This window comes from Schistocerca serialis, chromosome 1 (genome assembly GCF_023864345.2).
Source record: "Schistocerca serialis cubense isolate TAMUIC-IGC-003099 chromosome 1, iqSchSeri2.2, whole genome shotgun sequence".
NCBI lineage: Eukaryota > Metazoa > Arthropoda > Insecta > Orthoptera > Acrididae > Schistocerca > Schistocerca serialis.
The window spans coordinates 357213371-357241246 of NC_064638.1; the positions used below are offsets into that span (position 1 = coordinate 357213371).

Consider the following 27876-nt stretch of genomic DNA (forward strand, 5'->3'; position numbering starts at 1 on the left):
GATAACCAACTATACTACTGGCCATTAAAATTGCAACACCACGAACATGATGTACTACAGATGCAAAATTTAACTGACACGAAGAAGATGCTGTGATATGAAAATGATTAGCTTTTCAGAGCATTCACACAAGGTTGTCGCCGGTGGCGACACCTACTACGTGCTGACATGAGGAAAGTTTCCAACCGATTTCTCATACACAAACAGCAGTTGACCGGCGTTGCCTGGTGAAACGTTGTTGTTATGCCTCGTGTAAGGAGGAGAAATGCGTACCATCACGTTTCCGACTTTGGTGAAGGTCAGAGTGTAGCCTATCGCGATTGTGGTTTATTGTGTCGCGATTGCAGTTTATCGTATCGTGACAATGCTGCTCACATTGGTCGAGATCCAATGATTGTTAGCAGAATATGGAATCAGTGGGTTCAGGAGGGAAATACAGAATGCTGTGCTGGATCCCAACGGCCTCATATCACTAGCAGTCGAGATGACAGGCATCTTATCCGCATGGCTGTAACGGATCGTGCAGCCATGTCTCGATCCCTGAGTCAACAGACGGGGACGTTTGCAAGACAACAACCACCTGCACGAACAGTTCGACGATGTTTGCAGCAGCATGGACTATCAGCTCGGAGACCATGGCTGCAGTTACCCTCGACGCTGCATCACAGACAGGAGCGCCTGTGATGGTGTACTCAATGATGAACATGGGTGCGCAAATGGCAAAACGTAATTTTTTCGGATAAATCCAGGTTCTATTTACAGCACCATGATAGTCGCATCCTTGTTTAGCGACATTGTGGTGAACGCACATTGGAGCGTGTATTTGTCATCGCCATACTGGCATATCACCCGGCGTGATTGTATGGGGTGCCACTGGTTACACGTCTCGATCACCTCTTGTTCGCATTGGCAGTACTTTGAACAGTGGACGTTACATTTCAGATGTGTTACGACCCATGGGTCTACCCTTCATTCGATCCCTGCGGTACTCTACATTTCAGCAGGATAACGCACAACCGCATGTTGCAGGTCCTGTACGGGCCTTTCTGGATACGGAAAATGTTCGACTGCTGCCTTGGCCACCACATTCTTCAGATCTCTCACCAACTGAAAACGTCTGGTCAATGGTGGCCAAGCAACTGGCTAGTCACAATACGCCAGTTACGACTCTTGATGAACTGTGGTATCATGTTGAAGCTGCATGGACAGCTGTACCTGTACACACCATCCAAGCTCTGTTTGACTCAATGCCCAGGCATATCAAGGCCATTATTACAGCCAGAGGTGGTTGTTCTGGGTACTGATTTCTCAGGATCTATGCACCCAAATTGCATGAAAATGTAATCACATGTCAGTTCTAGTATAATATATTTCTCGAATGAATACCCGTTTATCATCTGCATTTCTTCTTGGTGTAGCAATTTTAATGCCCAGTAGTGTACTACATTGCAAAAGTAATCAGTAAATGACAAATAGAGTTACCTGTCAGACAAGGCATTATGAAGGTTTAAGTTTTATAAGCTGGATGGAAACAAGCACAGGCGCTGTAAAAACATGCTTACTGTTGCTGTACTGCCTCCACACTTTTGCAAGTACTGTATCTTAGCAGAAATAACTTGTGACTGCTCTCCAAACATGATCATGTACCTACAGTTAGTGCTATGTCTTCTTCTTCTGTAGTGGTCAATCCAAGGATTGGTTTGCAACAGCTACAATGGCAGCTTGTCTCCATTCTGTGCGTCTTTCAGCTTTTCTCTTCATTTCTTTATAGGTGTTACATCCCACATCTTTCACGATTTGATCCATGTACCTCAGTCGTGGTCTTCCTCTTGGTCTTTTTCCCTCGACATATCCCTCTATGATTGTGTTCAGGAGTCCTTTATGTCTTAATAGATGGCCTGTAAATTGTACTCTTCTTTTAACAATGAAACTCCAGAAGCTTCTCTTCTCACCTGCTCTTTCCAGAACCACTTCGTTTGTGACCTTGTCGATCCATTTTATTTTGAGCATGCGTCTATAGCACCACATTTCAAAAGAATTTAGCTTCTGCTGTTCCTCTGTCCCGAGAGTCCATGTTTCACATCCATAGCATGCCACACTCCACACATATGATTTCAAAAATCTTTTCCTGGTTTCAAGGCTGATGCTCTTAGATGTTAATACGTTTTTCTTCTTGTTAAAAGCAGCCTTTGCTTGAGCTATGCTACTTCTCACTTCTGCCTTGCTCCTTCCATCCCTGGTAATATTACTGCCCAGATAAGTAAATTTATCAACTTGTTCAAGCAGTTCATTGCCTACATGAACTTGGACTTTCACTTGATCTTCTTTGTCGCATTCCATTACTTTTGTTTTTGCTTTATTAATTCTCATATTATATTCTTCACCCATAACTTTATCCATTCTATTCAGTAGGACTACAAGATCTTCTTCACTTTCAGCCAGGACAGCTATATCATCGGCATATCTTATCATATCTATTCGTTGGCCATGAATTACTATACCTGTCTGTGAATTTTCCCTTACTTTTTTCAGCGCCCTCTTCAATGTATAGTTTAAAGATAACAGGGGATAGTGCGCAACCTTGCTGGACACCTTTCCGTATCTGCACCTCTTCTTGTTTTGTCCGTCCACAGATAATTGCTGTCTCGTTTTTGTACAGGTTCCATATCATTTTTCTATCTTTATGGTCTATTCCTACTTTTTTGAGTACCTCACACATCTTATCCCATTTAACATTATCAAAGGCTTTCTCTACATCTACGAAAGCTATGTATGTTTTCAGGTTCTTATCTAGTCGTTTCTCTATTATTAGTTTTAGAGCAAATATTGCTTCTCTGGTTCCTCTATCTTTCCGGAATCCAAACTGGTCTTCGGAGAGTGTAGCTTCGACTTTTTGTTCTATGCATTTTAGGATAATTGAGGTTAATATTTTAGAGGCGTGAGTAACTAGGCTGAGTGTCCTATAATTTTCACATCTTGTAGCATTTGCCTTCTTTGGAATGGGGACCATAATGTTTTTCTCAAAGTCTGTAGGAATTTTACCCTGCTCGTACATGTTGAAAACAAGATTATACAACTCCTGATTCAGTTTTGCTCCTCCAGATTTCAGAAGTTCGGCTGGGATATTATCTATAGCAGGCGATTTGTTGTTTTTCAATTTTTTCAGAGCTAGTTCAAACTCTGCTTTTAATATAGGTTCACCTATGTTGTGTGCATCTACTTCTGTTTCTTCTTCCATGATGTTTTCAGACAGGTCTGGTCCGCTGTACAGTTTTCCTATATATTGTTTCCATCTTCTTGCAACTTCATCGTCGTCATCCAACATATTGCCATTTTCATCCATCACAGCCCTACATTTGTTTCTTCTGTCTCCAAAGCAATCTCTCACACATTTATAGGCCTTGTCGATATTTCCCTTGCTCATGTTGTCCTCAACTGAAATACAGAGATCATCAAGGTATTTTTCTCTTGCTTGTTTTGCCTCTCTGTTGATTCTGTTTTTCAGACTCTTGTATTTCTCTTGGTCTTCCTTCTTCACAGAATTTTTTAATTTCCTTCTTTCTTCCATCATATTTAGTAGGTCATTAGTGATCCATTCCTTCCTTTTCTCTGTCCTTTCTTTTCCTATTACTTCTTCTGCTGCTTCTAAAATACCAGTTTTTATTTTTTCCCAGCTGCTTTGGATGTCATTGCAGCCCTGTGTATTTGTTTTCTTGTCTGTTTCTAGATGATAGTGCTTCAGTGTACTTCCGTTTTTCTGGTTTGTCAAATCCCATTTACATGTACTACTTTTTTTAATGTTCTTGAATTTTAGTTCAGTCGTCATCATAACGAGTATATGGTCACTTTCCACATCACAGCCTGGGTATGATCTGCTGTCCTTAACTTGGTTTTTAAATCTCTGCTTCACTAATATGAAGTCAATTTGATATCTGTTAATGTCACCAGGCATTTTCCAAGAATATCTTCTTCTTGGATGATGATTAAAGAAGGTATTTGTAATGCAAAGTTTATTTCCTTGGCAGAATTCTACAAGTTTTGCCCCTCTTTCATTTCTTAATCCTAATCCAAAATTCCCTGCCACATCCTCTTCTTCACCTTTCCCAACAACGGCATTCATATCTCCCATGATGACAAGGTTTCCAGCTCCTTTAAATCAGCCAATTACTTCTTCAAGGTGGTCATACATCATGTCGATTTCATCATCCTCGTGCCTCGTAGTTGGCATGTATACTTGGATTATGATTGTGTCTCTTGGTTTAGTTTCCAATCGGACATAAATTATCCTCTCACTATGTTGAACAAATCCTTTTACTCTTAACCCCATCTCTTTATTGAGGATAATTCCCACTCCTGCAATCCCGGGACTGTCTTGTGCTGTTCCAGTGTGTATGATTCTGTAATCCCCTGACCAAAAGTCGCCAGCGTTTGGCCACCTCATTTCTGAGACTCCCAGTACATCAATATCCATTCGTTTCATTTCCATTTTCAAGTTTTCCAGTTTACCACATTTAAGAAGTGAGTTGATGTTCCATGTTGCTATCCTTCTCACATTAATGCTTTTGGATTGTTGTCCCCGCCCGGAGATCCGAATGGGGGACTATTTTACCTCCGGAGAATTTAACCAAAGAGCTTTCCATCATAAGCTGTTGATACTTGGGATACCCGCCCGGGTCTTTAATGGAGTGGCTTCCCGTTGCCTTCTCCATTCTATGTCGTTGGCCACCTTGTGGCTCCTCCGCCTTTAGGAGCAGTTTCCCACCTCAAGGGCAAGAGAGTGCCCTTCCTTCTAGCTGCTCATCCGCCCTCCTAGAAGGCCGTTGGCACTTGATAGAAGGTAATCTCCTTATCCCGGGAGATATTCGGCTCAGTAGAAGTATTGGTTGGAAATGGAAGACCCCTAGCCCTCGAAACCTAATAGTGTCAGGGTCGGAAAAGAACAAGAGTTGGCCGAGGGTGGCCAAATAGGAAAGATAAAAGTGAGGAGCCTGGCATAAATAAGTGGAAGCAATGCCAGTACTCAGCTCGGGACCCCGTGGTCGCCAGCCACGTATTCACTAGGTGTGAGTCCCTGAAACTTCAAAACTGTAATTATGTGAATGTGGGCCAACTAAACAGAAATTTTCATACATCAAGTATGATATCATCAAACCTCCTAAATGGCTATTGGAGATATCACTGGGTCAATAGCAGCACAACTTTGTGTCATGTGTTATGCATCCACATTTGGAACAACTAAGTATTTGAAATATGCATTCTGTATGACATATGCCTGTCTAATAAACTGTTATCTACCAGCTATTTCACCACCATCAGCCCTTTTTTGATAGTCACTTAAGACAATAATTCATGAACAAACAAGTCCACCTTTCGTAGCTCAGAACACAGTCTAGATATCCTTGTCTACAGTAGAAAGGTCGCTACAGTTTTCTGCTCACATAATATATACAAAGCACAATGAAAAAAGTGTGCTGTCACAGCTGTGGGGGCGTGATGTCTAAATGTACGGAAATGTGGATGGCAGAAGAGCTAATACAGTATTTGATTTTCTGGGCAAGCCTATGTACCACCCATAATGATTGCCTGCTCTCATTTCGTCTATTACTTCCAGACTGAAATCTCTGTTATTGTAAACTAATATCTCTCTAAAGACAGGTTTTTTTTTAACACGCTCATACTATAAAAAGTCTTACAGAAATGGGCACCTAAACAATTGAGCATATTACCTCCGCAACTAATCTTGTACACTGCCCTTGGAACTCTTTTATTGGAAACTATTTTTAATATTGTCTCTGGCTCACAGTGAAAACATTTTTAGTACTACAATACTGAAAAAAACAGTGTGCAAAACTTAAGGATGAAAATAAATTTCAAAAATTCAAATGGCTCTAAGCACTATGAGACATCTGAGGTCATCAGTCCTCTAGACTGAGAACTACTTAAACCTAACTAACCTAAGGACATCACACACAGCCACGGCCGAGGCAAGATTCGAACCTGCGACCGCAGCAGCAGTGTCGTTCCATACTGAAGCGCCTAGAACCGCTCAGCCACAGCGGCCAGCAAAATAACTTTCACATGATGCCTCACTGTCAAGTAACTTAGCTGAATGAAACTTGGACCATACATACAAAAAACTGTTACAGTATAGCAGACGATAACTGAAAGAAATACACAATGAGCTCAACAGAAATAACACCTTTATTCAAAAACAATAATTACACTTAAGTTATCATGATTTATATTGGTTCACTGGGGACATTACAAAAGGTGGGACATTGTGGGTGATCATGACAGACAGCAATGAATGCTCTGTAACATGCTCCCTTCCTGGCCACAAGGTTGGTAAGAAGTTCGTGTGTTACTGTGTTCCATCCCTCCACCATCATGGTTGCCAACTGCTGTACGGTTGTTGATGCATGTGGACGTGCTACAATACATTTCCTTAACATATCTCACATGTGCTGATGGGATTCAAGATTCAACTAGGAGGGGGAGGGGAGGCAGTCCATTTGCTAAATATCCTGTCATTCCAATTCCTCCTTCACCTCCAATGTTCAATGCAGTTGCAAAGTCAGGCCGAATACACTCCTGAAGAGAGACATGTGGGGAAAGACTACAGTGTCATTGTTTCTGGGTGCATTACATGTTCCCATCTCTCACCATACAAGGGTACAGCTAGAATAAATATGCAGACAACTTGTTCTCATCTGAGAAAAGCACACAATCCCATTCCTTGTTTATCCAGTCCCTATGTTCTTCATACCATCGCAAATCTTTGAACACGATACACTCACGAGCCAACATTATTGGGACACTGTACTCCTTCCCCACATGCATCTTTTCGGTGGTGTATTTGGCCCTGACTACATTTCTATGAAGGACAATGGGAGGTGAAGCAGCTCTTGGAATGAGGAAGACATTTGGCAAATGAACTGCTCTGCCTGTCTCATCGCCCCTACTTCCCCCTGCCCCCAACTTAGATCTCACAGAGCACATGTGCAATGACACGGGGAGATGTATTGCAGCACACCCGCATGCATTAACGGACATCCAGCAGTTGTCAACTGCACTGGTAGGTGTATGTAATGAACTACTGAAAGAACTCCTTAAAATCCTTGCGGCAAGAATGGGAGCACATTGCACAGCATGTAGTGCCGTTTGTGGTGATCACACACCTTATTACGAACGATATCCTGTCTTTTGTAATGTCCAGGGGACCATCATAAATCACAGTGACTTCAATTTAATTACTGTCTTTGTATAAAAGTGTCACTTGTGTTCATCTCATTGCATGTTTCTTTCAGTTACCTCCTGTACTATATATTTTACGTATGGCCCAAGTTTCACTGAGCTATTTTTTTTTTGGTAGTGACATAACATGCGAATGTTACTTTCATGCTTAAGGGGCTCCGGAAAGGCTCAAAATCACGAAAAGTTCAATTTTTACTTTTTTGCGTTTTCTGAATATGCAGACTATTACCTTTTAATAGATATATAATTTATTCAATTCCGAAGACTACAACTATTTTTAAATTTTTTTTGAAATGTGTTCTACATGGGCATGACCCACTGTGGCGCTGTTAAACTGCTGTCAAATGGTGTTATTATTAACATCCGTGTTCATCAGGTACATTTTAGTGATGTTAGATAAAGTATGTGTTGTGGCTAACCTGTGATGGTTCAGTATATATCGCTGGTGTGATTGTCGATTGTTTCATGTTTATTTACTCTGTCGTTATCTCGAAAATATTCGTAATTAATTCTGTTTCTTGAGTCTCTGTTTTGTTGAAGTATAATAATGAGTAAAAGTAAAGTTATTAGAAATCCTCTGAAGGCTTTTAAGAAAAGGAGAAATGTTGGAAAGCCAAAGGTATGTGTTATTACTGTAAACAACAAAGACGATAACCAAGTGAGTGAACCTAACCTCTCAAGTACACCTGCCCATAGCAGTCAAAGTGAGAAAGAAAATACTTCACAGAAGAAGCTTGGTTCAATGAGTGAAAACTATGAATGTTTTATGGGTGAATCGGATGTGAATGAAATATTTGATATGTCGGTTCTCAAAGGAATTTTTTCAATCTGTGTAAGATGTATTCATTGTAGTGAAGTTTGTCTGGAACTCTCCATAATAAAGCACGTAGGACTTGCTAGTGAAATACAACTGAAATGTGATAAGTGTTCATACATGACCACCTTTTGGAACAGTGTTGCAGTAACTGCAACTGAAGAAAATGGTAGCAAAATCTACGAACACAACAACGAGCGATTCTTGCTTTAGACAAGGAACGCCTTCGGGCTGCAGACAGGGCTGTAAAGAGTCTAGAAATACAAGCAAGAGTAAACAGGAGGAGGAACAAGAGGAAGCTGGAGGAGGAGTTTGCAGAGGATGAAGATAATCCATCCTATGGACCTGGAATGCACTAAAAAGTTAATCCAATCTTTGTCGCTCGATTCCCAAAACTTTTATTTTCTCATACTAATTACATGTTTTCTAAGGATCTTCCAAACATATTTGTTTCAAACTTTCAGTAAATGTTACACAGTACCTTCTGCATAATTTAACACAGCCTTTTTCCAAAAAACTGTATATTTTTGAATATATAAATAAAAAATTGCAAAAAAATGTTGTGAATTTTCATTACAATTGAAAAAAAAATCATCTTTAATAACTGAACTAAAATTTTGTAAAATCCCTGCGTTAAGTTGTAGCCCATATTCCAATAAATAATCTGTAAAAAGTTCAACTTCCTACCTCAAATACTTTGTGAGGAAAGATGTAATTTATAAGCGTTATTTTAACATTGCAAGTATAGGGCGTTCCGGAGCCCCTTAAGTTTTGCACTAAAGTGTATACTAGAGACAGCTTGTTTGTATTTATCTCATCATCAATATAACCATTCCAATTGCTGTGACTGGTAAATATGTACTTTTGATTTATGTACGTATAGTGTGCACTTTAATAGTTCGTTTTTACGTTTTCTTCTTTCCAATGTATTACCAAGTGTTGTTATGTAGTTTATTCGCTGCTGAATCACTTTCATACTAATCATCAAACAATGGAAAATCGAAGGAAGGAATGTAACAATATTATGAGAAGGAAAGTTGCTACTCACAATACAGCGAAGATGCTGATTCACAGGTAGGCACAACAAAAAGACTCTCACAATTATAGCTTTTGGCTGTTAAGGCCTTCGTCAACAATACACACACACACACACACACACACTCTCTCTCTCTCTCTCTCTCTCTCTCTCTCTCTCTCTCTCTCTCTCTCAAGCAAATGTAACACACACACATGAATGCAGCCTCAGGCAACTAAAACCACTCTGCGAGCAGCAGCACCAGTGCATGATGGGAGTGGCGAGAGGGTGAGGCTGGAGTGGGGAGGGGGAGGGATGGTATGGTGGGGGTGGCGGACAGCGAAGTGCTGCAGGTTAGACTGAAGGCAGTGGAGAGATGGGGAGGGAGAGGGGGGGAGGGATACCGCAGTTTTTGTGTGTGTGTGTGTGTGTGTGTGTGTGTGTGTGTGTGTGTATCGTTGACGAAAGACTTAATGGCCGAAAGCTATAATTATTAGTCTTTTTGTTGTGCCTCTCTGCAACTCAGCATCTCTTTCATACTAATAAATTCTACATTAATAAGATGCCAGTTTTACATTCCAATATTAAGATAAAGATACTTACTTCTGGAGTTGTACATGAAACAGAACCTTCACGGCTAGTACGGTCTCTAGGACTGTTTTCTTCATGTTCCAGAATTTGTTTTGTGCACTGTATCTGCTCCTGACTAGATCTGGAAAAATATAAGTAAGAAAATAATAACTGATTAGGTATTCATTTTTTCTTTTACAGTAAAGACAGTTAAGAATGAAAAGTTATGTGACACTATAAACAAAAATACTTTGCTAAAAGCAGTTGCAGGCCCAGTTACCATGAAGAAAATAGCACGAGTTATCATTGGGCACAAAAAGGGATACATCCGTCAGCTTAACAAAGTAGAAGTTTCACATCTAGAAAAAACAAAAACAACTGATAGTTTGACATTATTCTCCACCAATGGTATTGGCATGCCAGTTAGTAAATGTTGCCACAGAGTGAGAAAGGCATTTACCATGACTTCGCAAACAGATAAAAAGCACAGTCATGGGACACAAGATTCTATGGACGTAGCTCTAAAATGAGATTCTTTCGATCTGCACAACTAACAGAAATTGAGCCTGTTTGAGTTTCCATAATACGTTCAGTGAAGCTATGGTAATGGTAGTACAGGTACTGGCTAGTGTTCCTAGCCATTTGGGTCCCAACAGATGAGTGAGTTCAAGTTGGTCCACATAATGCTGACCTAGTACAACTTTCCTTTAGTGAACTTATATAAATGAGCTCCATCCCAATTCATATTTTAAGTAGTTTAGACACCTTCCAGACTGTCTACATTATCTTTCACAGAAGAAAATTAACTGACTGATCAGAAATATGAGAAAAGAAAGTAGACCAAAATATACAGCTGCACTATGGAAAGTCTGTTACTCCTCGCCAACATGCGAGCTAGTACAATTCCAAGGAATCCTGCCAGGTGTGTGTGTGTGTGTGTGTGTGTGTGTGTGTGTGTGTGTGTGTGGGTTTTTTTTAATCTCATGGGCACCCAACGGCAGGGTCATCAGCACCCTTACACTTATTAAAACAAACAAATGTGGAGATAACTAATCAAGAAATTAAAACACAAGGAGAACAAAACACAGATGAGCTAAAAGAAAAGCACAGGGAAATATAATTGGCTGGCCACTTACAAAAAACTTGGACGAGCCACCCTGCTGACACGTTTAAAAAATCTCCCTAAAATATTGTTAAAATATTGGACAATTAATGAAACTTTAAAACTCAAACCACATTCACTAGATCATTACATAAAATAAGACGGCAAATCCGTGATAGTCCACTGGTCGGTAAATAAACTGCAGTCCAATGAAATGTGGCACACCGGAATCTGTATGCCACAAGCACCACACATTGGGGGGTCCTCTCGTTGGAGTAAGAATCCATGTGTCACAGGGCTGTAGCACATGCAAAGATGAGTAAGAAGGATCTTGTCCCACTGATGTGGATGGAAGGAAGTACTACACGGACTAGTTGTGGGTTTATCAACACAGAGCTTGTTGTCGGTCACTTTTAGCCACTCACCTCCCCATTGACACAGGACTTTAACTCAACAGCGAGGTAAGAGCATACAGGGGGACAGCACACTGAAATACCTGAGGGTCACGAAATGCCTCCTTGGCTGCTCGATCTGCCCTTTCATTCCCCGCAATATCCATGTGCCCTGGTACCCAGCATAAAGACATCTCCTTCCTCAGTCATTGTAGTTGGAGGCGGGTATCCTGCATATTCTGGGTTACTTTATCTGCTGGGTACAAACGTTGGAGAGAGTGAAAGGTGCTCAGAGAATCTGAACAGATGAGAAATCTAACACTGGGAGAACATTTCATCTGCTCCAGTGCCTGTAAGATCGCATATAATTCTGCGTTGAAGACAGTAAATTCTAAAGGCAGTCTAACCTTGAGGACACGATACGGGAAGATGACACAGCAACCAACATAGTTCCCCTGCTTAGACCCACCCATAAAAACAGCTACATGGTTGTGGTACTCAGACAGATAGTCAGAAGATACCACATTAAAAATGGAAGCAGGAGAGCTCTCTCTCCTCAATAGCACCAAATCTAAGGTCACCCTGGGCCTCTCCAGTAACCAGGGTGGCATATGGTTAAAACCCTGGATTGGGGGTCATACTGGCACCACACCGAGTGACTCCAGCACACGCTGCATGCATGTGTTCCTCCTGTAATAAATGATGTTAGTTGGGCTATGGAACCCATTCAGTATTTTCAATCTTTCCCTGAGAACATATGCAACCAAAGTAATGCTATTATACCACTAAAGTTGATAAAACCCTGCAAGGACAGTGTGGATGTAGCATTTGATGAATCTGAAAGTGATGTTTTACATGGAGTGTCTAATAACAGACATGATGATTCACGTTTTGGATGTCCTTACATTAAAATTAAGATTGATTAGTGGGAAGGGAACTGTTTGATTGATACAGGTAGTCTGATTTGTGGCACATCTAAACAATTTAGAGACAAGGTTAAATATAGTAAGAATTTTGTGGAAATGCCTGTCGTAGGTGTAAAGATAAGAGGAGCTACAGGCAATTGGTAAAATCTCTGGTATTTTTAATGTTTAGTATAGAAGGGAAAACCTTTGAACATGGATGCATAATGATACCTAGTCTAGAACAAAATATTCATTATGTTTGTAGATTTTTAAGACTATATAATTGTGTTTTGTTTGCCATGAATGTGGTATGTAAGATCACGTAGTACAAGTTTAATATGTAAGATCCTGTAATTTCAAGGGTTCTGTCTTATACATTGACTGAGTTTAAATATTTCTGTAGATTCATATGACTATACTAGTATAACTGTGTTTCATTTGTTTGGGGTTTAGTAGGTAAGATGATGTGAATTTTGTAGTTCTGTCTTATCTGTTGACTGAGTTAAAGCCTGTGGTACACTATATAATTATGTTCTATAATAGATTTGTGCTTTAGAATCTAAATGAGTATATCCGTTTACAATTTTGAAATGGGACAATATTCATAACTTGTACTGCAAAGATTAGGAATAGTATCTGAGCACATCAGTTTATTACCTTATTAGCCCATTCTTTTCATTGCATTTAACTCTGTTTATTAATGTTTCATAAGTGAACACTTTTTAATCTCAACTGACATAAATCCCGTACACCTGACTTTCAAAGTTACCAAGGGGAACACATCTTGTGTGATATGAAGGAGATATCGAACACCATATTTAGTACACAAAACAATGTTTCAGAATTTGATGTGAATGCTAGACAGGAAGTTACCTATCCGTTGGAGCATGTTATGAGAACTCCATGGAGAAAACTGAAATATGTGGACAGATCCACATCCCACACTGCTGTATGGCTGTACCCTGCTGGACCAGTCAACTTCCAAGAGATCGTGTGTGCTGGGTAATGTACTTGAGCATCTGTTGATTGGATCTGTGTTGTGACTGATATTTGTGAACTATTAACCAAGACTACTAAAGACAGTGTTATTCAGCATAAATGCACGTAGGGGGATTGACTTTCCTAAACATTATGGAACTTTAAATCAATATGTAATTGTTTTTTATGAATTGTAAATGAATCTTCTAGGTCTTAATGTACATAGGTTAGTTGTAAGGTCAATTAGGAACTAGTGTGGACGACATCTATAGTATAAACAATATAACATGATAGTAGTCATGTCTGCTTTCATACATTGATTTTGGATCTCAAGTTACTACATTGTGTCATCCGTCAAAGATCTTGAGTTGTGGACAGACTCATGCTTAACTCTGTACTGGGTACACCTGGTCATCGCAACTGTTTGTATGTACTCAAGGAGAACGTACAGCCATTGATTGGAGCTCGATGCTTCTCACGATTACTCGTTGCATATAACTGAACTTATTGATTATGAACTTTATTCATTTTGTTGTGCCAAAACATTTTTTTTGCTCGTTTGTGGGTTGGATTCATGGGTCGATCCCCACATCATAAACTTAGGCCCTAAAATTTTTCCAGTAGTTTGTTCCTTCATGAGTCAACATATCCCTAAATACTATAGTTTATGTAGCTGATTGAATCCTACTCATTATTGAGTATATTCTTCTGGTATGTACCCAGCATCATGAGTTTTTCAAGTCGGCTCACTCATCGTACACTTAGGCCCTGAAATTTTTTCTCTTTGCTTTTGAAGATTTTTAAGGTGTGATTGTATAGATCGTAACTTAAAATTTATAAGTTCTAGTAATTTACATTGTCTCTGTAATTATTTCTATAGTTAAGTGGTGTAATGTTGTAGTTTTGACCTTGTATTATTGTCTTGTGACAGTATGTTCCACAAATCTGAATGACATATTCTGATATATGTAAATATTCTGATTTGTATAGTGGATATTTTTTCACGTTATCTGTTATATATATATATAATGGAAGGAAACATTCCACGTGGGAAAAATTATATATAAAAACAAAGATGAGGTGACTTACCGAACAAAAACGCTGGCAGGTCGATAGACACACAAACAAACACAAACATACACACAAAATTCAAGCTTTCGCAACAAATTGTTGCCTCATCAGGAAAGAGGGAAGGAGAGGGGAAGACGAAAGGAAGTGGGTTTTAAAGGAGAGGGTAAGGAGTCATTCCAATCCCGGGAGCGGAAAGACTTACCTTAGGGGGAAAAAAGGACAGGTATACACTCGCACACACGCACATATCCATCCACACATACAGACACAAGCAGACATATTTAAAGACAAAGAGTTTGGGCAGAGATGTCAGTCGAGGCAGAAGTGTAGAGTCAAAGAAGTTTTTGAAAGACAGGTGAGGTATGAGTGGCGGCAACTTGAAATTAGCGGAGATTGAGGCCTGGCGGATGACGAGAAGAGAGGATGTACTGAAGGGCAAGTTCCCATCTCCGGAGTTCGGATATATATACACACATCCATCTGCTATCCTGTGCATTATTTTGTACACCTTTTGGCAAACCTTATTGTCTGTCACAAAATATTGTAAACATTCTGTTTTCAAATTTTGTGAGGGGGATATTGCAATGTGTCACCCTCCTCTAACATTACCTCCCCCCCCCCCCTTCTTTTTTTTTTTTTTTTGAACAGAAATAACCAACACCATGTATACTATTGATTCTGATATATGTGAGCATTCTTGGCTGTTTAACTGAATGAACTTCATATGATTTTGTATACGATGTATTATATTTTGGGTTAAAATGTATAAAAAAAGAAATTAATTTGTTACAGTCGTTATTTACTACTCTGTATGTGCGGATAAAATTACTCTTCTTTCAAAAATATTTGAAATTACAAAATTTCTGGCACATTTAAAATTCATATTATAAATTGCACAATCTGACAATAATTATTAAATTTATTTCTGGACTCATTTATAAAATAATGACATATTTTTGTGAAGATTCTTCTTTTGTTAAGAATGTTTGTAAACTCTTTTGCTTTGTAAGCTCTTTGGAATATTGTGAGTAGCACAGAATGTTAGTAGTAGTGGGCATGCCTCTGATGGAAGTAATGAATTTCTAATCTTGTCAACAACAATGTGAATGTTCTGATGTGGAATGGTAAAGTCGGTGTGATATAAAAGAATGGGATAAAATAAAAAGATATTCATAGCAACAGGCAAATCTTCATCAGATATTCAGTTCAACAAGAACCGGCAACGTTATAAAAATTACAGCCTCAAGAATGTACCCTAGACGCAAGACTTTGAGCCAATAACAATGAGATAATGAATATAAATAAAAAGTTTATCTTTTGCATATCTTACGCCTCTTGAAGCTTTCAAAATTTGTGCAGCAAAGACAGAGAATTTTAACAGTGATGTGTGGGAGGGTAAGATTACAGTGTGTAGATTGTTTTTGGTATATTGTGGACTGTGAAAACAATGAGCAAAGTGGATTTAACTCATCCTGAGTTAATTTTCCATGCAATACTATAAGAGCTGATACAATGAATATTGCAGATGTCCATCTATTAGCAGCACTGATTCTGAAGCACAATGTGGACTGCCAGGTTAAAATTCGAATGTGTTGATGTGTCTCTCATTGTGAATTAACATATTGTGGAGTAATACGAAAGCAAGGACTGTAGAAAGACAGACTTATTGCATGAACTGATTTAAGCATTCAGCCACTGCTCCGAACTGCGTACCAGAGATGATGTTCATCTTTTATTCTGAACTAATAATAGTGTGAGAAAGACAGGATTACTGAGTGAACTGACTTCAATATTGAGCATGTATCTGAACCGTGCACCATATGCAAAAACTACAAGATTCAAACAGTGGCTACAAGAACGCATCCCCTTTGTTCTACACTGTCGACCACTAACACTTCAACCATCAAGGGGGCATATGCATTTTTACAGCATCTTCAGACTAAGGACCACTTGTAAGAGGAAAACATAAATTAATAAAGATCAAACAATCCTGTTGGAAGAACATCCGCAACTGAGCATTGTAGTAGAGTTTGAAAATACCGTTTCAGTTGTAAATTTCTTTTATTATCACAACTGGTTTCGGGGTCTCATAAGTGCATCCTCAGGTGTCGCAATTGTGCCGTGGCCCCTGAGCACCATGGTGAACGTGTACTGCACGCACTGTGGGCTCGGGGGCCACAGCACAGTTGCAACACCTGAGGATGGGCTTATGAGAGCCTGAAACCAGTCGTGATAATAAAAGAAATTTACAACTGAAGCAGTATTTTCAATTTCTAGTTAATAAAGATCGCATTACTAAACTGCCACTGGACGTGGTAGCCGTGCGGTCTGAGACACCTTGCTATAGTTTGTGCGTTTCCCCCTGTTGGAGATTCAAGTCCTCCCTCTGGCATGGGTGCATGTGTGTTGTCCTTAGCATAAGTTAGTTCAAGTTAGATTAAGTAGTGTGTAAGCGTAGGGACCGATGACCTCAGGAGCTTGATCCCATAGGAACTTATCACAAATTTCCAACTGAACTGTACATGTGGGCTACCAGGTTCTGATGATGACTCGCTGTTTGTCACAGCTAACAACGTAAGTTTCTTTCATTGAATATTATGACTAGGGAACATATTTTTATGTAATTTTCTTTTTTATAAAAAAAAATCTGTAAGAAAGCATTAAAAAAAATCTGTAAGAAAGGCAGAAATTACCGAAACAGCACACTTCTTAGAAAATACAAAAATTTTGAAACAACACAAGAATCAACATTATGAAAATTATATGTGCCTGTTACGAAGAAAAGCTAAGAAAGGTAAGAGCAGAATGTAAAACAAAATGGGTAAGCACTGACACATCACCAGACCAGGAAAGTGGGAAATATTGAGGTAGGTGTGCTAATAAATAGTTCCTATGCCGTGTTTTCTATTAGGATGTAAAGAAATATCAGCAGCCAATAACGTAACAATGGCTCACTTATTCGATGAATGTCTGCCGTTGTTATGGCCGAATGGGGTGAAATTTGATAGTGTTATACTTATGGGTGCTGCTCCATATGTAAAGAAGGCAGCCAATGCTTTTCTGTAAGCTTCTCACACGTGACGTGCGTAATTTGTATAGTAAATGGTTTATACAGAATATGTGAGCAGATCATAAAGTGGACAAATTGATCTCGAATGGCAAAAGCTGTCTGTGAAAGCACCAACAAAAACTGATTTGTTCAGAGGCAAAAACCTGGAGTTTCCACCTAGACCCATAATTGCTCATTGGGGGAACATGGAGGGAAGCAGCGGTGTACTGTATTATGCATAAAATTCTGAAAATTTTAAATTGATGATGGATGAATAAATAAATATGATGCTTCTTTGACTGAAATTCTTTGGAACTTACTCAACATTAGTACACTAAAAAATGAATTGCCTTACATATCCGGAAATTTGAGTTTTTGTTTCACTCTATCAAAAAAATTAGAAACGTCAACCAACTTGTTAATTGAGACATAATGGATTGCATGACATTGAGAAAAAATTAATTCAATCAAAGGTCCAAAAGCATTAGCTATTAAACAGAAATTTAAAAATTTGCTTGAAAAACAAATAGTGGATTTCATACAATTCATAAAATTGTCAAGGTTTTGGCAGGAGAAGTAGATGATGGTGAAATTGAAAATGTGTGTCCCAGTGACATTGCTTTGGTGAAATACACAAGACTGTTATCATGTAATGTGAAACAAAATATTTTTGCATTTTATGCACACTTTTTAAATTTTTCCTGCCTAAAAAATAAAATATTTTAAAGTTTTTTATGACATAAAAATCCATTCCTAATGAGAATGTCTGAGATCTCTACTCTCACAAATACAATTTTCTGAAATTCTCTGTTACATAAAACCAAGCTTTGTTTTGCTGAATACATATGCATGGTGCATTGTTATCCACTTCATGTAACTTATGTTGTGCCCACTTGGCAAAATAAAGACGAAGTTTTGGCATGGCAGAAGACAGCACGAAGGTCATTAGTGTCAGCCAAACGAGCAGGAGGCCAATGTGGGGGAGGCTTATAAAAATAAGTTTTTCGACAAGACATGTGACGTGAAGTCCTCATATGATAAATGAATTAATATGGTGGCAGAATCTATCAGGCGAAGTATCTGGATAGTACAGGATAAATAAGGTGACAAAATTACAAAGCAAGGTCCATAGGCAATAAAAGGGTAATAATTGTTAGACAGAAAGCAAAAGCTGTAAGAGAGAAACAGAGAGGGGCTTGTGGCAGGGACTACACTACGTCATGAAAAGCCAATGTGACCTTACGGCATATTCCAAAGCCATTTGGAACTTCCTATACCCTCTACTCAGCCTCTGACACATTTCAGGCAAATAACTAATCAAGTCACTCAGTAAGACAATATGAACTAAAACTAAACTCCTCCCAAACAGGCCATGAAGGCCCAACGATACTGACCGGCCGCCATTTCATCCTCAGCTCATAGGCGTCACTGGATGCGGATACGGAGGGGCATGTGGTCAGCACACCGCGCTCCCGGCTGTATGTCAGTTTCCGAGACCGGAGCCACTACTTTTCAATCAAGCAGCTCCCCAATTTGCCTCACAAGGGCTGAGTGCACCCAGCTTGCAAACAGCACTCGGCAGACCGGATGGTCACCCATACAAGTGCTAGCCCAGCTCGACAGTGCTTAACTTTGGTGATCTGATGGGAACCCGTGTTACCACTGTGGCAAGGCCGTTGGCAAGGCAATATGAAGCCCTTTGATATCACATCACGTCAGGGTGTCAGGGACAGGCACGGTCAAAGGGAAAAGCAAAATAAAACTTGCAGACCTAGCATGAAGGGAAATTCAGCTATTATACAAATCAGCAGAAGTCAGACAGTAGTAGTCGGAATTACAGGCTGGAATCAGATAGCTGCAGAGCTCTGTTGATCTTAGATTTACACGAGGATTTCAGTTAGCAGATGGAACAGTGATAAGCATTCACTGTCTCTTTGTAAGGACTTATCCTTAGCGTGGCGGCACCTCAGTCATGAAAGTTACTCTGTGAGTCAAGATTCAGAATAAAGTTAAAGGTTCATTGCACCTTTTGACTACTTATTCTCTTTGTCATCCTCCATTCAAATGTGTCCTCTCATGGAATTTACATCAGACAGTAAAGTCTCCCTCTCACTCAGGTCAGCCAACTGAATTGCCTTGAACGCGAAAAGGCTGTCACTCAATATGTGGCAAAATTCAAGCTTGGGATGTGACACTTTGTTACCAAATCATTTAAATAATTCTTGTAGTTCTTTTTCAAAAACTGAAATAAAACTAAATTCAATGAGCAACACTTTTACAGTGACAATGGTATCTCTCTATGTTAAATTCTTTTAGCATTATTGTGTGTAACACATTCCTGACTTCCTACAGCAATAAGAAAGAATCTATTTCATTGTTTTATTATCTCCTTATACATAAATCTGGATTAAAACAAAGAATGAAAAGTCCAGGATGGAATAACAACAATATGAAAAGGATAGATAGCTATCCACAACATAGAGGAAGCACTGAGTCACAGACAGGCACAATAGAAACAAACACACACACACACACACACACACACACACACACACACACTAGCACAATTCATTCATACCCAGCCACTGTCTCAAGGCATTGGGGCCTGACTCAGAAGAAGCTTAAATTTTTAGCAGTCTCTTTCAGTAAAAATCAGATTAGCAACACTTCTTGTTACAGCCATCATATTTGTCTTGTGAGAGTCAGCAACTGTATTGATATTTAAGATAATTCTCATTTATTGCTCAGTTTCAATTGCACATTTTTACTTAGATTACATATTTTGATCACTAACAAGGACTCTTGCTAAAATTACAGAACATATAATTATGTAAACATTCTTGTTACAATACTAATAGTGTAGAACTATGGGCATGCAAAATGTAAAACAGCATAAAATAGTTAATTTATAAAATGGAGTGAGGGGGATTGCAAGCTGGGAAAGAAGGTTGGGAGGAGGGAGGTATAATGGCAGGGATGTTATGAGTTTAACAACATAAGGTCTATACTAAAATTGCAAAAAGTCAATTACATAAGAAAGCATCCTGTTAAAATACCAGAAGCATACACCAATGGATGAGCAAAACTATAAAATGGGATAGAACAGTAGATTATAAAAGTAGAAATAAAGTAGTGAAACCTGAATTAGTATCTCATATTACCAAAAGTGTCAAATTTTGAAAGTATAAAACCATAAGGTCTTACTCTGCCAGAATGTATAAATAATAACATTGTATAAATATTTTTATTTAAAATATTAAAATTACAGGCTTAGAATGGAGAAGACAGTAACTGACACAACTGCTTAGGTAAATTCAACATTTATGTACAATTCTTTTTTTCTATTTATTGTAAAATATTAGATAGTACATACTCAGTATTACTTTGTTTCAGATCTCAAGCTGATCCTGACTGATCAAAACATGTGCTCTAATTAAAAATGTGCAACCGAGACAGTTGATTCTACAATATTTTATTCAAAGCGCTTGTAAAATATGGGTACCCTAAAGTGTTTGTTACTAAGGCAATTAGCTTTGACCAATCTGAGTAGACAACAGGTTCACACTGAACAAAGTTTGTTTACATATAAAAACTTGTTACACTGCAGTACTCCAGAGCCACTTTGGTAATTTGCCTGCTTGAGCTGATGAGCATCAATAAATATGTTAGTTCAAGCGAGAGTACTTGAGAATACTACTTAGTAAATTCTGGGAATAGCCTTTTTTTAGGTATTCAAAAATTACATACAACAGATTTTGTACCTGTTACATTTATGAGGAACTGGGTTTATTTCTCTTTCTTTAACATTATTTGCCAGATGTCACTTTTATTTAACAGATCAATTAAATTTCATAACATTTTTTAAGAACACAGTCATTACTGGTGAAGATCAATTAGGGAGGGATCCTGTATCGTCATACATTGACATCAATTTCGCCTCTGTCATCCTGGTCAGCAACTGCTTGTTTTCCATACTCTTCCATCCCAGGATGACTTGTGCAACTCCCAATGAGTGTCATTCTGCTACGGTATTTACACTGATGCCCAAGGTAATTGATCTGCCGCCTTAACCACCAGTAATGGCTCCTCTGGACTACACATCAGCTACCTTCTTCTCCCCTGGTGGTTGCTGTTGAGGGAGACTGGGTTGCAGGTGCACCACCTAATGTTACTATGTAAACTGAGTACCTGGTCAACCACTGTGGAGCCATAATCAGATGGTGCTTTGTCATCAGGAGTGCTCACTGACAAGACCACACCAGAATTGTGCGCATAAGGCAGCATGTGCCAGTCTGACTTAGCTGTTGATGCAACCTGTGATCTGAGCAGCAAGTGTGCTATTTGTTTGGTACAGGTGTTAATGTTGTGGGCTCTGTTAGTCATTAGTGGAACTATGGTACAATGTGGACTGGACTTTGGTTTGGAATTTTGACTGCTTCCAAGAAGCTTCCTAAACATATCCCTTGTAAATGAAAAACAGTGAGTGCCGCCTAGCTTGTATTAACTCACATTTTGTAAAACGTAAACTTTCACGGCCAGAAATGTCACAATTAACAAAATGTTCTGGGCTGTTATGCCGTGTTTGAATGGATTTCACCGTCCATACAGGCGAAATCCATTCGACCATGGTATAATAACCCAGAACATTTTATTATTTGTAACTCACTTTTACAAAACAGACTTCCTCAGGTGAAGTGCATTTTAAGTAAAAGTCTGAGTATGAACTGGCTCGTTATCTTCACACTGTTGGGACCCTACTGACATGAGAGGATGTTTATAAAATGGAAACATGACACTGACTATCATTGAATAGGGCTCTCAAACTGAATACTTTCACATAGTGAGTGCTCATTAGTTGAAATGCATTTCACAAACGAAAGAGTAATTTAAAAAGGTTTACAAACGTGTCTAACAACAGTGTGCTGGCCTTTCACCACACAGCTGTGTTAGCTGTTCCATATGCTCCGCCTCGCTACAGCCATCTGCTACGACTGCGAGTTTCAACCCTCACGCAGTACTTCTGTTCATGGCTGACGATCTTGCTGTGTGGCAGGGCACTTCACCATTTTGTTGCTTACTATAGGTGCAGAACAACAGCTGAAGCTAGTGAGGCTTCCGCCGACCAAGTTTTAACAGCCTTTGTCTGTCCCTCATAGCATCCGATGTAGTTGCTACTGCACGCCAATGCAGTGAGGAGCTGGTCAAGTGGCAATGATGCTGGTGCCTTCACGGCGCTGCAAGATACCCGCAACACGTCGTCTTTACACTTGGCACACAATCACCGAGCACATTGTGTTTTTGTGTCACACTCCTGTGCAGAATATAAATTTCGCTTCCGTTGTCTTAGTGCGGGTGTTGTAAATGCAGATATCATGCCATCAACAGTGGAATGATGCAACAATTTCTCCGACTCCGCCACTTCTGCTGTGCCATGCTCGGTTAGTGCATTCATGTCTCGAGTAAGGGACTGATTACATTTTGAACTTGAGGTCGTTTGCGTTACTACAGCCATGTGCAGACCTGACCTTTATGTGTTTTTAGCTTTGTGTATTACTTAGTTCAATAAAGTATGGAACATTCCTACACTGGTGACCTGATGATTTACTCAGTCAACTTAATATTGTATTTCGTCATGTTACGGGCTACCTTGCCATGTTAGGCGCATGGTCTCAATCCCGCATGTGTACACCCAGCATCTTCTATTATCATGCTATGGACGCTAGTGTGCTTTGCACCATGAACTCATTCCTTTATGCATGTTTTACCACCTCTTGTGCAATCTAGCAACCAACGGCTACCGTCACCTGCCCAACCGACAGCCCACCACATGCAGCTGTTGCCACAGCACCACATGACATTATTGCTGATGCACCTTGCAGAACTGGACTGCTGTAATGCCGACCTGTGCACAACTCGGGGCAAAGCGAATGCCAGTGGCCCTGCCCCTTATGCTGGACTCCGCCTTGCTGCCAGCACTGACCCTGGCCTCTGCTGCCAATGGAGCCACACATGGTCTCAGACGGTTTTCTTTATAACATCTGGATGGCATGCCTCCCAGCCCCAATACTGACAACAGTGGCATCGCATGCTGATCTTTCCCTTATTGATACTGCCAGCCTCGCCAACAGTGGGCACGAGATGCTGGCCTCCCTACCTGCAACCACCGCCACCGTGCACCAACCTCATCCCCACTCAGTACAAACTGGTGGTCATCACCTTGCCAGCCACCCTGCCATGTGCTTACCCTCGCCGCTTGATGCGCCACCAATGACATCGCCGGCCCCTCATCTCCCCACCGGCCACAGCACAACGCTCAGCAGCTGGGAGTAAATGACATGCTCGCCTGCCTCAGTGCTGACGTGGCAATGTTGCAAGCAATCGTGGCCCGACTCAACTCTGACTGCTGCAGCCCACTCAGCCCAGCCTTCAGCGCAATGACCAATACCAATGTTGCAGCTCCAGCCTCCCTGCCACTGCTCCACACAACAGGGTCGACCTCTGCAGGTATCATAAATGCTTCGGCTCAGATGCCATGAACCGCAGATAACCCTGTTCTTGGCACCAAAATGCCACCAACCACTGGGATTACATGTGCCTGGCTGCTACTTGGTCTCCCAATGCCTGTTCATCTGCAACGCCCATTCCTCCATGCCATTCCTCATAGACACTGGCTCTGAGTTGTCTGTCTTTCTATATCATCTCATGTGGAACACTGGTGCTGCCTTAGCCATTCTCCTGATGGCAGCAAATAATTCCACCGTCACTAGGTACAGCATTCATCATCGCGTCCTCGATCTTGACCTGCAACAGGAAATGCCCTGGACCTTCACCGTCACTAGTCACCAGTGTCACTCCCATTATTGGAGTGTACTTCATCAAACACTATCACCGACTCCCTGACATTGCCGGCTGACACCTGATTGACAGTGACACTGGGAGGTCAACAAAGTGCACCACTCGTTTCCCTGTTCTCTTCAATGTGAAGCATGTGGCGTATTTGGCCCATATTCTGACCTCCTGGTGCAATTCCCTTCTCTCAAATGCCCATCCAGCATGCCTCACGAGGTCTGCCATTGAACAGTACACATTATCAATACCACCCCAAGATCATGGTCTTCTGCCGACCATGTATCCTGGTGCTGCATAAACTGAAGATCACCTAGGCCGAATTTGACTAGCTGCTCACTGCGGGCATACGTCATCCACTGAAGAGCAAACGGACATCTTTCTATCCCCTTGCCAAGAAAAAGGATGGCTGCTGGTGCCCATGTGGGTATTACCAGATAGCTAAATGCATGCACTATCCGTGACTGGTACCTGTTGCCATTTCTCTGCAGCTGCAAAAATGCTCTGGCTGGAGCTACAATTTTCAGCATGACAGACTGCATCAAGGCTTTCACCCAGATTCCAGTCGCATCCGAGAACATCCAGATGACAGCCATCATCATGACATTCGGACTCCACGACAGCCCATTTATGAACTCTAGCCTCTGTAATGCTGCCCAAATATGGCAGCAGTTCCTGGGCAACATCCTGCAAGGCTTGAGCTGCTGTATCGCATACCTGGACAACATACTCATTTTTTCCGCAACGCCAGAGAAACACCACAAGCCTCTCTGCAGTAATTTTGAATACCTCCAGGATGCAGGCATCATTGTCAATGCAGCAGAATGCATGCTCGGCGTCAGCGAGGAGGAATTCGTGGGCCACACCATCTCTGTCACCAATTCACGTCCCTTGCCCAGCAAGATACAAGCTATACTCAATTTTCCATGTCCAAAGACATTCAAGGACCTATGCCATTTCCTCAGCATGTCAAACTTTTTCCGCCACCATCTAAGGAATCACACTGACACAAATATGCTGCTCACTGCTGCCCTTTGCAGTATGAAAACAAAAGAGAACAAGCTGGTGCCACGGACGCTGCAAATGGAAGACAGCTTCTTGGCCACCAAGCACAACTTAGCAGACATCACGTTGCTTGCCCACCCCCATCCAACTGTTCCGCTTGCTGTCGTGGTCAACGCCAGCCAGACGGCCATTGGCACTGTCGTGCAACAGTAAGTGGGCAACACCTGGAAGCAACTTGCTTTCTTCTCCAGCAAATTCTCTCCTCCTCAGTAATGCTGGAGCACATACAACAGAGAGCTCCTCGCCGTCTACGAGTCTATCACATACATTCAGCTGGTGGTGGAGGCCCATCATCTCATGGTCGTCACCAACCTCAAACTAATAACGTTTGCCCTTACGAAAGACACTGCCTGGCACTCCAGACATCAGTTCCGGCAGCTGTCATTTACATCAGAATTTACAACTGACATGTCGCATCACTGGAACCGACAATGTCACTGCTGACTGTCTCAGTTGCACCTGTGCCAATGCTTCATCAACGGACTATGAGGCACTTCCCACAACCAAGAACGTGCCCAAATCCACAAGGGCACCATCTGCAGACTCTGCATTCAGCACTCACTGGCTTCTGGCTCAGACAGCAATATCTCGTGCATAGTATCCAGCAGCTCACCATGCCCCTTCCTATCCGCTGCCTTCCACAATGCCGCATTCAACCGATTACATAGCCTGTTGCATACCAGCATGCGAGCAACCGCCATTCTAGTAATGCAGTGCTTCGTGTGGCCAAGTGTTCAGATGTACTTCCCAGCACTTGCCTGCCTGTGAGTGCGCCAAGATTGATCACCATGTACACGACACCATCACGGCTTTCCCAGGTGTTGGGCATCGCTTCACCCACGTTCATCTGGACATTGTTAGCTCCCTAACTTCATCTGATGGCTGCCGCTACCTTCTTAGCACAGTGGACTCGATCACCCACTGGCAGAGCAATGCAAATATCCAATGTTATTGCCACCACAGTACCGGTCACATTTGTCTCCACATGAATTGCCCGTTTCGGCTTCCCATTCCACATCACTATGGACCGCAGACACCAATTTACATCAGCCCTATTTTGTGCACTGACCGATCTGTGCAGGACTGACCTGCACCTGACATCAAGCCACAATCCAGCCACCAATGGATGGTGAAACAGCTACATCACACCCTAAAAGCTGTCCTCGCCTGCCACAGCAGGAGGACCGCTGCCCTGCCACTGGTACTTCTCAGCCTCCGCGTCACTTACAAGGCCGATATTGAGATATCAGCTGCCAATATTGTTTACAGCCAATTGCTTGCTGCCCACAGATGATGTGATCCCCAAGTTCACTGCTGGCTTGCAGTACTGCATGGCCCGCCTGCGACCCACCCTTCCCCAGTGCCACGGTGAACACGGAAGTCTCATTCACAGTGAGCTTGAGCCACACACATTATGCTGCACTTTGATGCTCACCAACCTCTCTCTCTCCCACCACAGTACTCAAGTCTCAACCAATTCCTGAAATGGGACTAGAAGACGTTCACCTTACATCTGCACAGCACACCAACCATTCACAGAAGAATAATTGTATGTCACAGTCTGAACATCTCAATCCATAAAGAAGACAATGGTAGCTGTTCTCTTCATTGAACACAGAGAACTTGAAGCAATAGGATTCAATTTAAAAAATAAAGTTTGACATGTTACACTTCATACCTGTTAAGAACCTCTGCTGCTTGAACAGCTACTTCCTGGTCAGGAGTTTCTGCCAGATCCATAACAGGTGCTATTGGGAGAGCTCGTAAAATAGGAGGTCCATTTAAGGCTTCTATTAAAGAAACAGCCTCATATCCAGCTGGTATGTTCTCACAACTCCCCTGTAACATCAAAACTGATAAGTAGTTGCAATAATTCAACAAGTCAATTGTATTTACTTGTTATTTTGTGAAATGTAGCATGAATTAAAACATACAGACACTTCAAATATCAGTTTTAGAATAAGGTAGTGACATCACTGGGATCTTTTACAACATGTAGCTGTCCTTCACAAATGTAGGAAACTTGCAATAAACACATCATGTCTTGTGAAGCCCTGAAAATTTCTAAAGTGGCATATCTAACAAGAAAATTCTTTGGGGCAGTAGTATGTTTTTTAATATGAAAACTTACATTAATATGCCTTGTAAACAAACTGAGCTAATAAACTGGTTAGCTTATTAATTTTCCTCCTTGCTAAAACTAACATACACACAGTTCTGTAATCAGTTTCCAATATCAATCACCACTACTCATCAACTGTCTACAGTGGATATTGCACAACAGTGAAAGTTAGGATCAATTACCAACCTCTGGTGGAAGAATAGCTGCTGGCTGTGGCACAGTACAAGATTTCTGCAGAGCTCTAATTTGCAACAGTGCACGAAAAGGTGCTCGACATATTGGACAATTGTTTGCCTGAAACATATCACGTGCGTTATTAACGAAACACAGATAAAATTAGGTATACTGACACCTACTTTATGAGACACATTGAAAGCACTACTTCTCGCAGTATTTGATTTTTCCATTGCCCGTCCTATCCTTTATTACATATGTACATAAATAAGATGGTGTACTCACAAATCATGCTCATTGTTGCACATTTCACAAAGACGCCTGGCACAAAACAAATTAATACTGTGACTTATGTTCCTTGAACAACAAGAGCTTTCTCTGGAAATCTTAGAGAAAGGAACATGCCTGAAGATGCTGTGAAATTTATTCTCTCTTCAGCAAAAACAAAATGACATCAGGTAATTAAATATGACAGGACAAGAAGGCATCAATTAGCCTGAGCTATACAATATGACATTG

The 27876-nt window shown here is 40.8% G+C and overlaps 1 protein-coding gene and 1 pseudogene across 4 annotated transcripts in view; both read right to left on the minus strand.

Moving 5' to 3' along the window:
- LOC126470208 (probable E3 ubiquitin-protein ligase MGRN1) overlaps window positions 1-27876 on the minus strand; it is a 167535-nt gene that overhangs the window by 108529 nt on the left and 31130 nt on the right. For all 4 annotated transcript variants that reach the window (XM_050097886.1, XM_050097910.1, XM_050097894.1 and 1 more), the window contains exons 7-9: window positions 27370-27477; window positions 26740-26900; window positions 9687-9795 (exon numbers count right to left, since the gene is read on the minus strand). In XM_050097886.1, the coding sequence (XP_049953843.1) occupies window positions 9687-9795; window positions 26740-26900; window positions 27370-27477 (378 nt within the window). The remainder of the gene's footprint in view (window positions 1-9686; window positions 9796-26739; window positions 26901-27369; window positions 27478-27876) is intronic.
- Window positions 18714-18831, minus strand: LOC126419851 (5S ribosomal RNA; annotated as a pseudogene).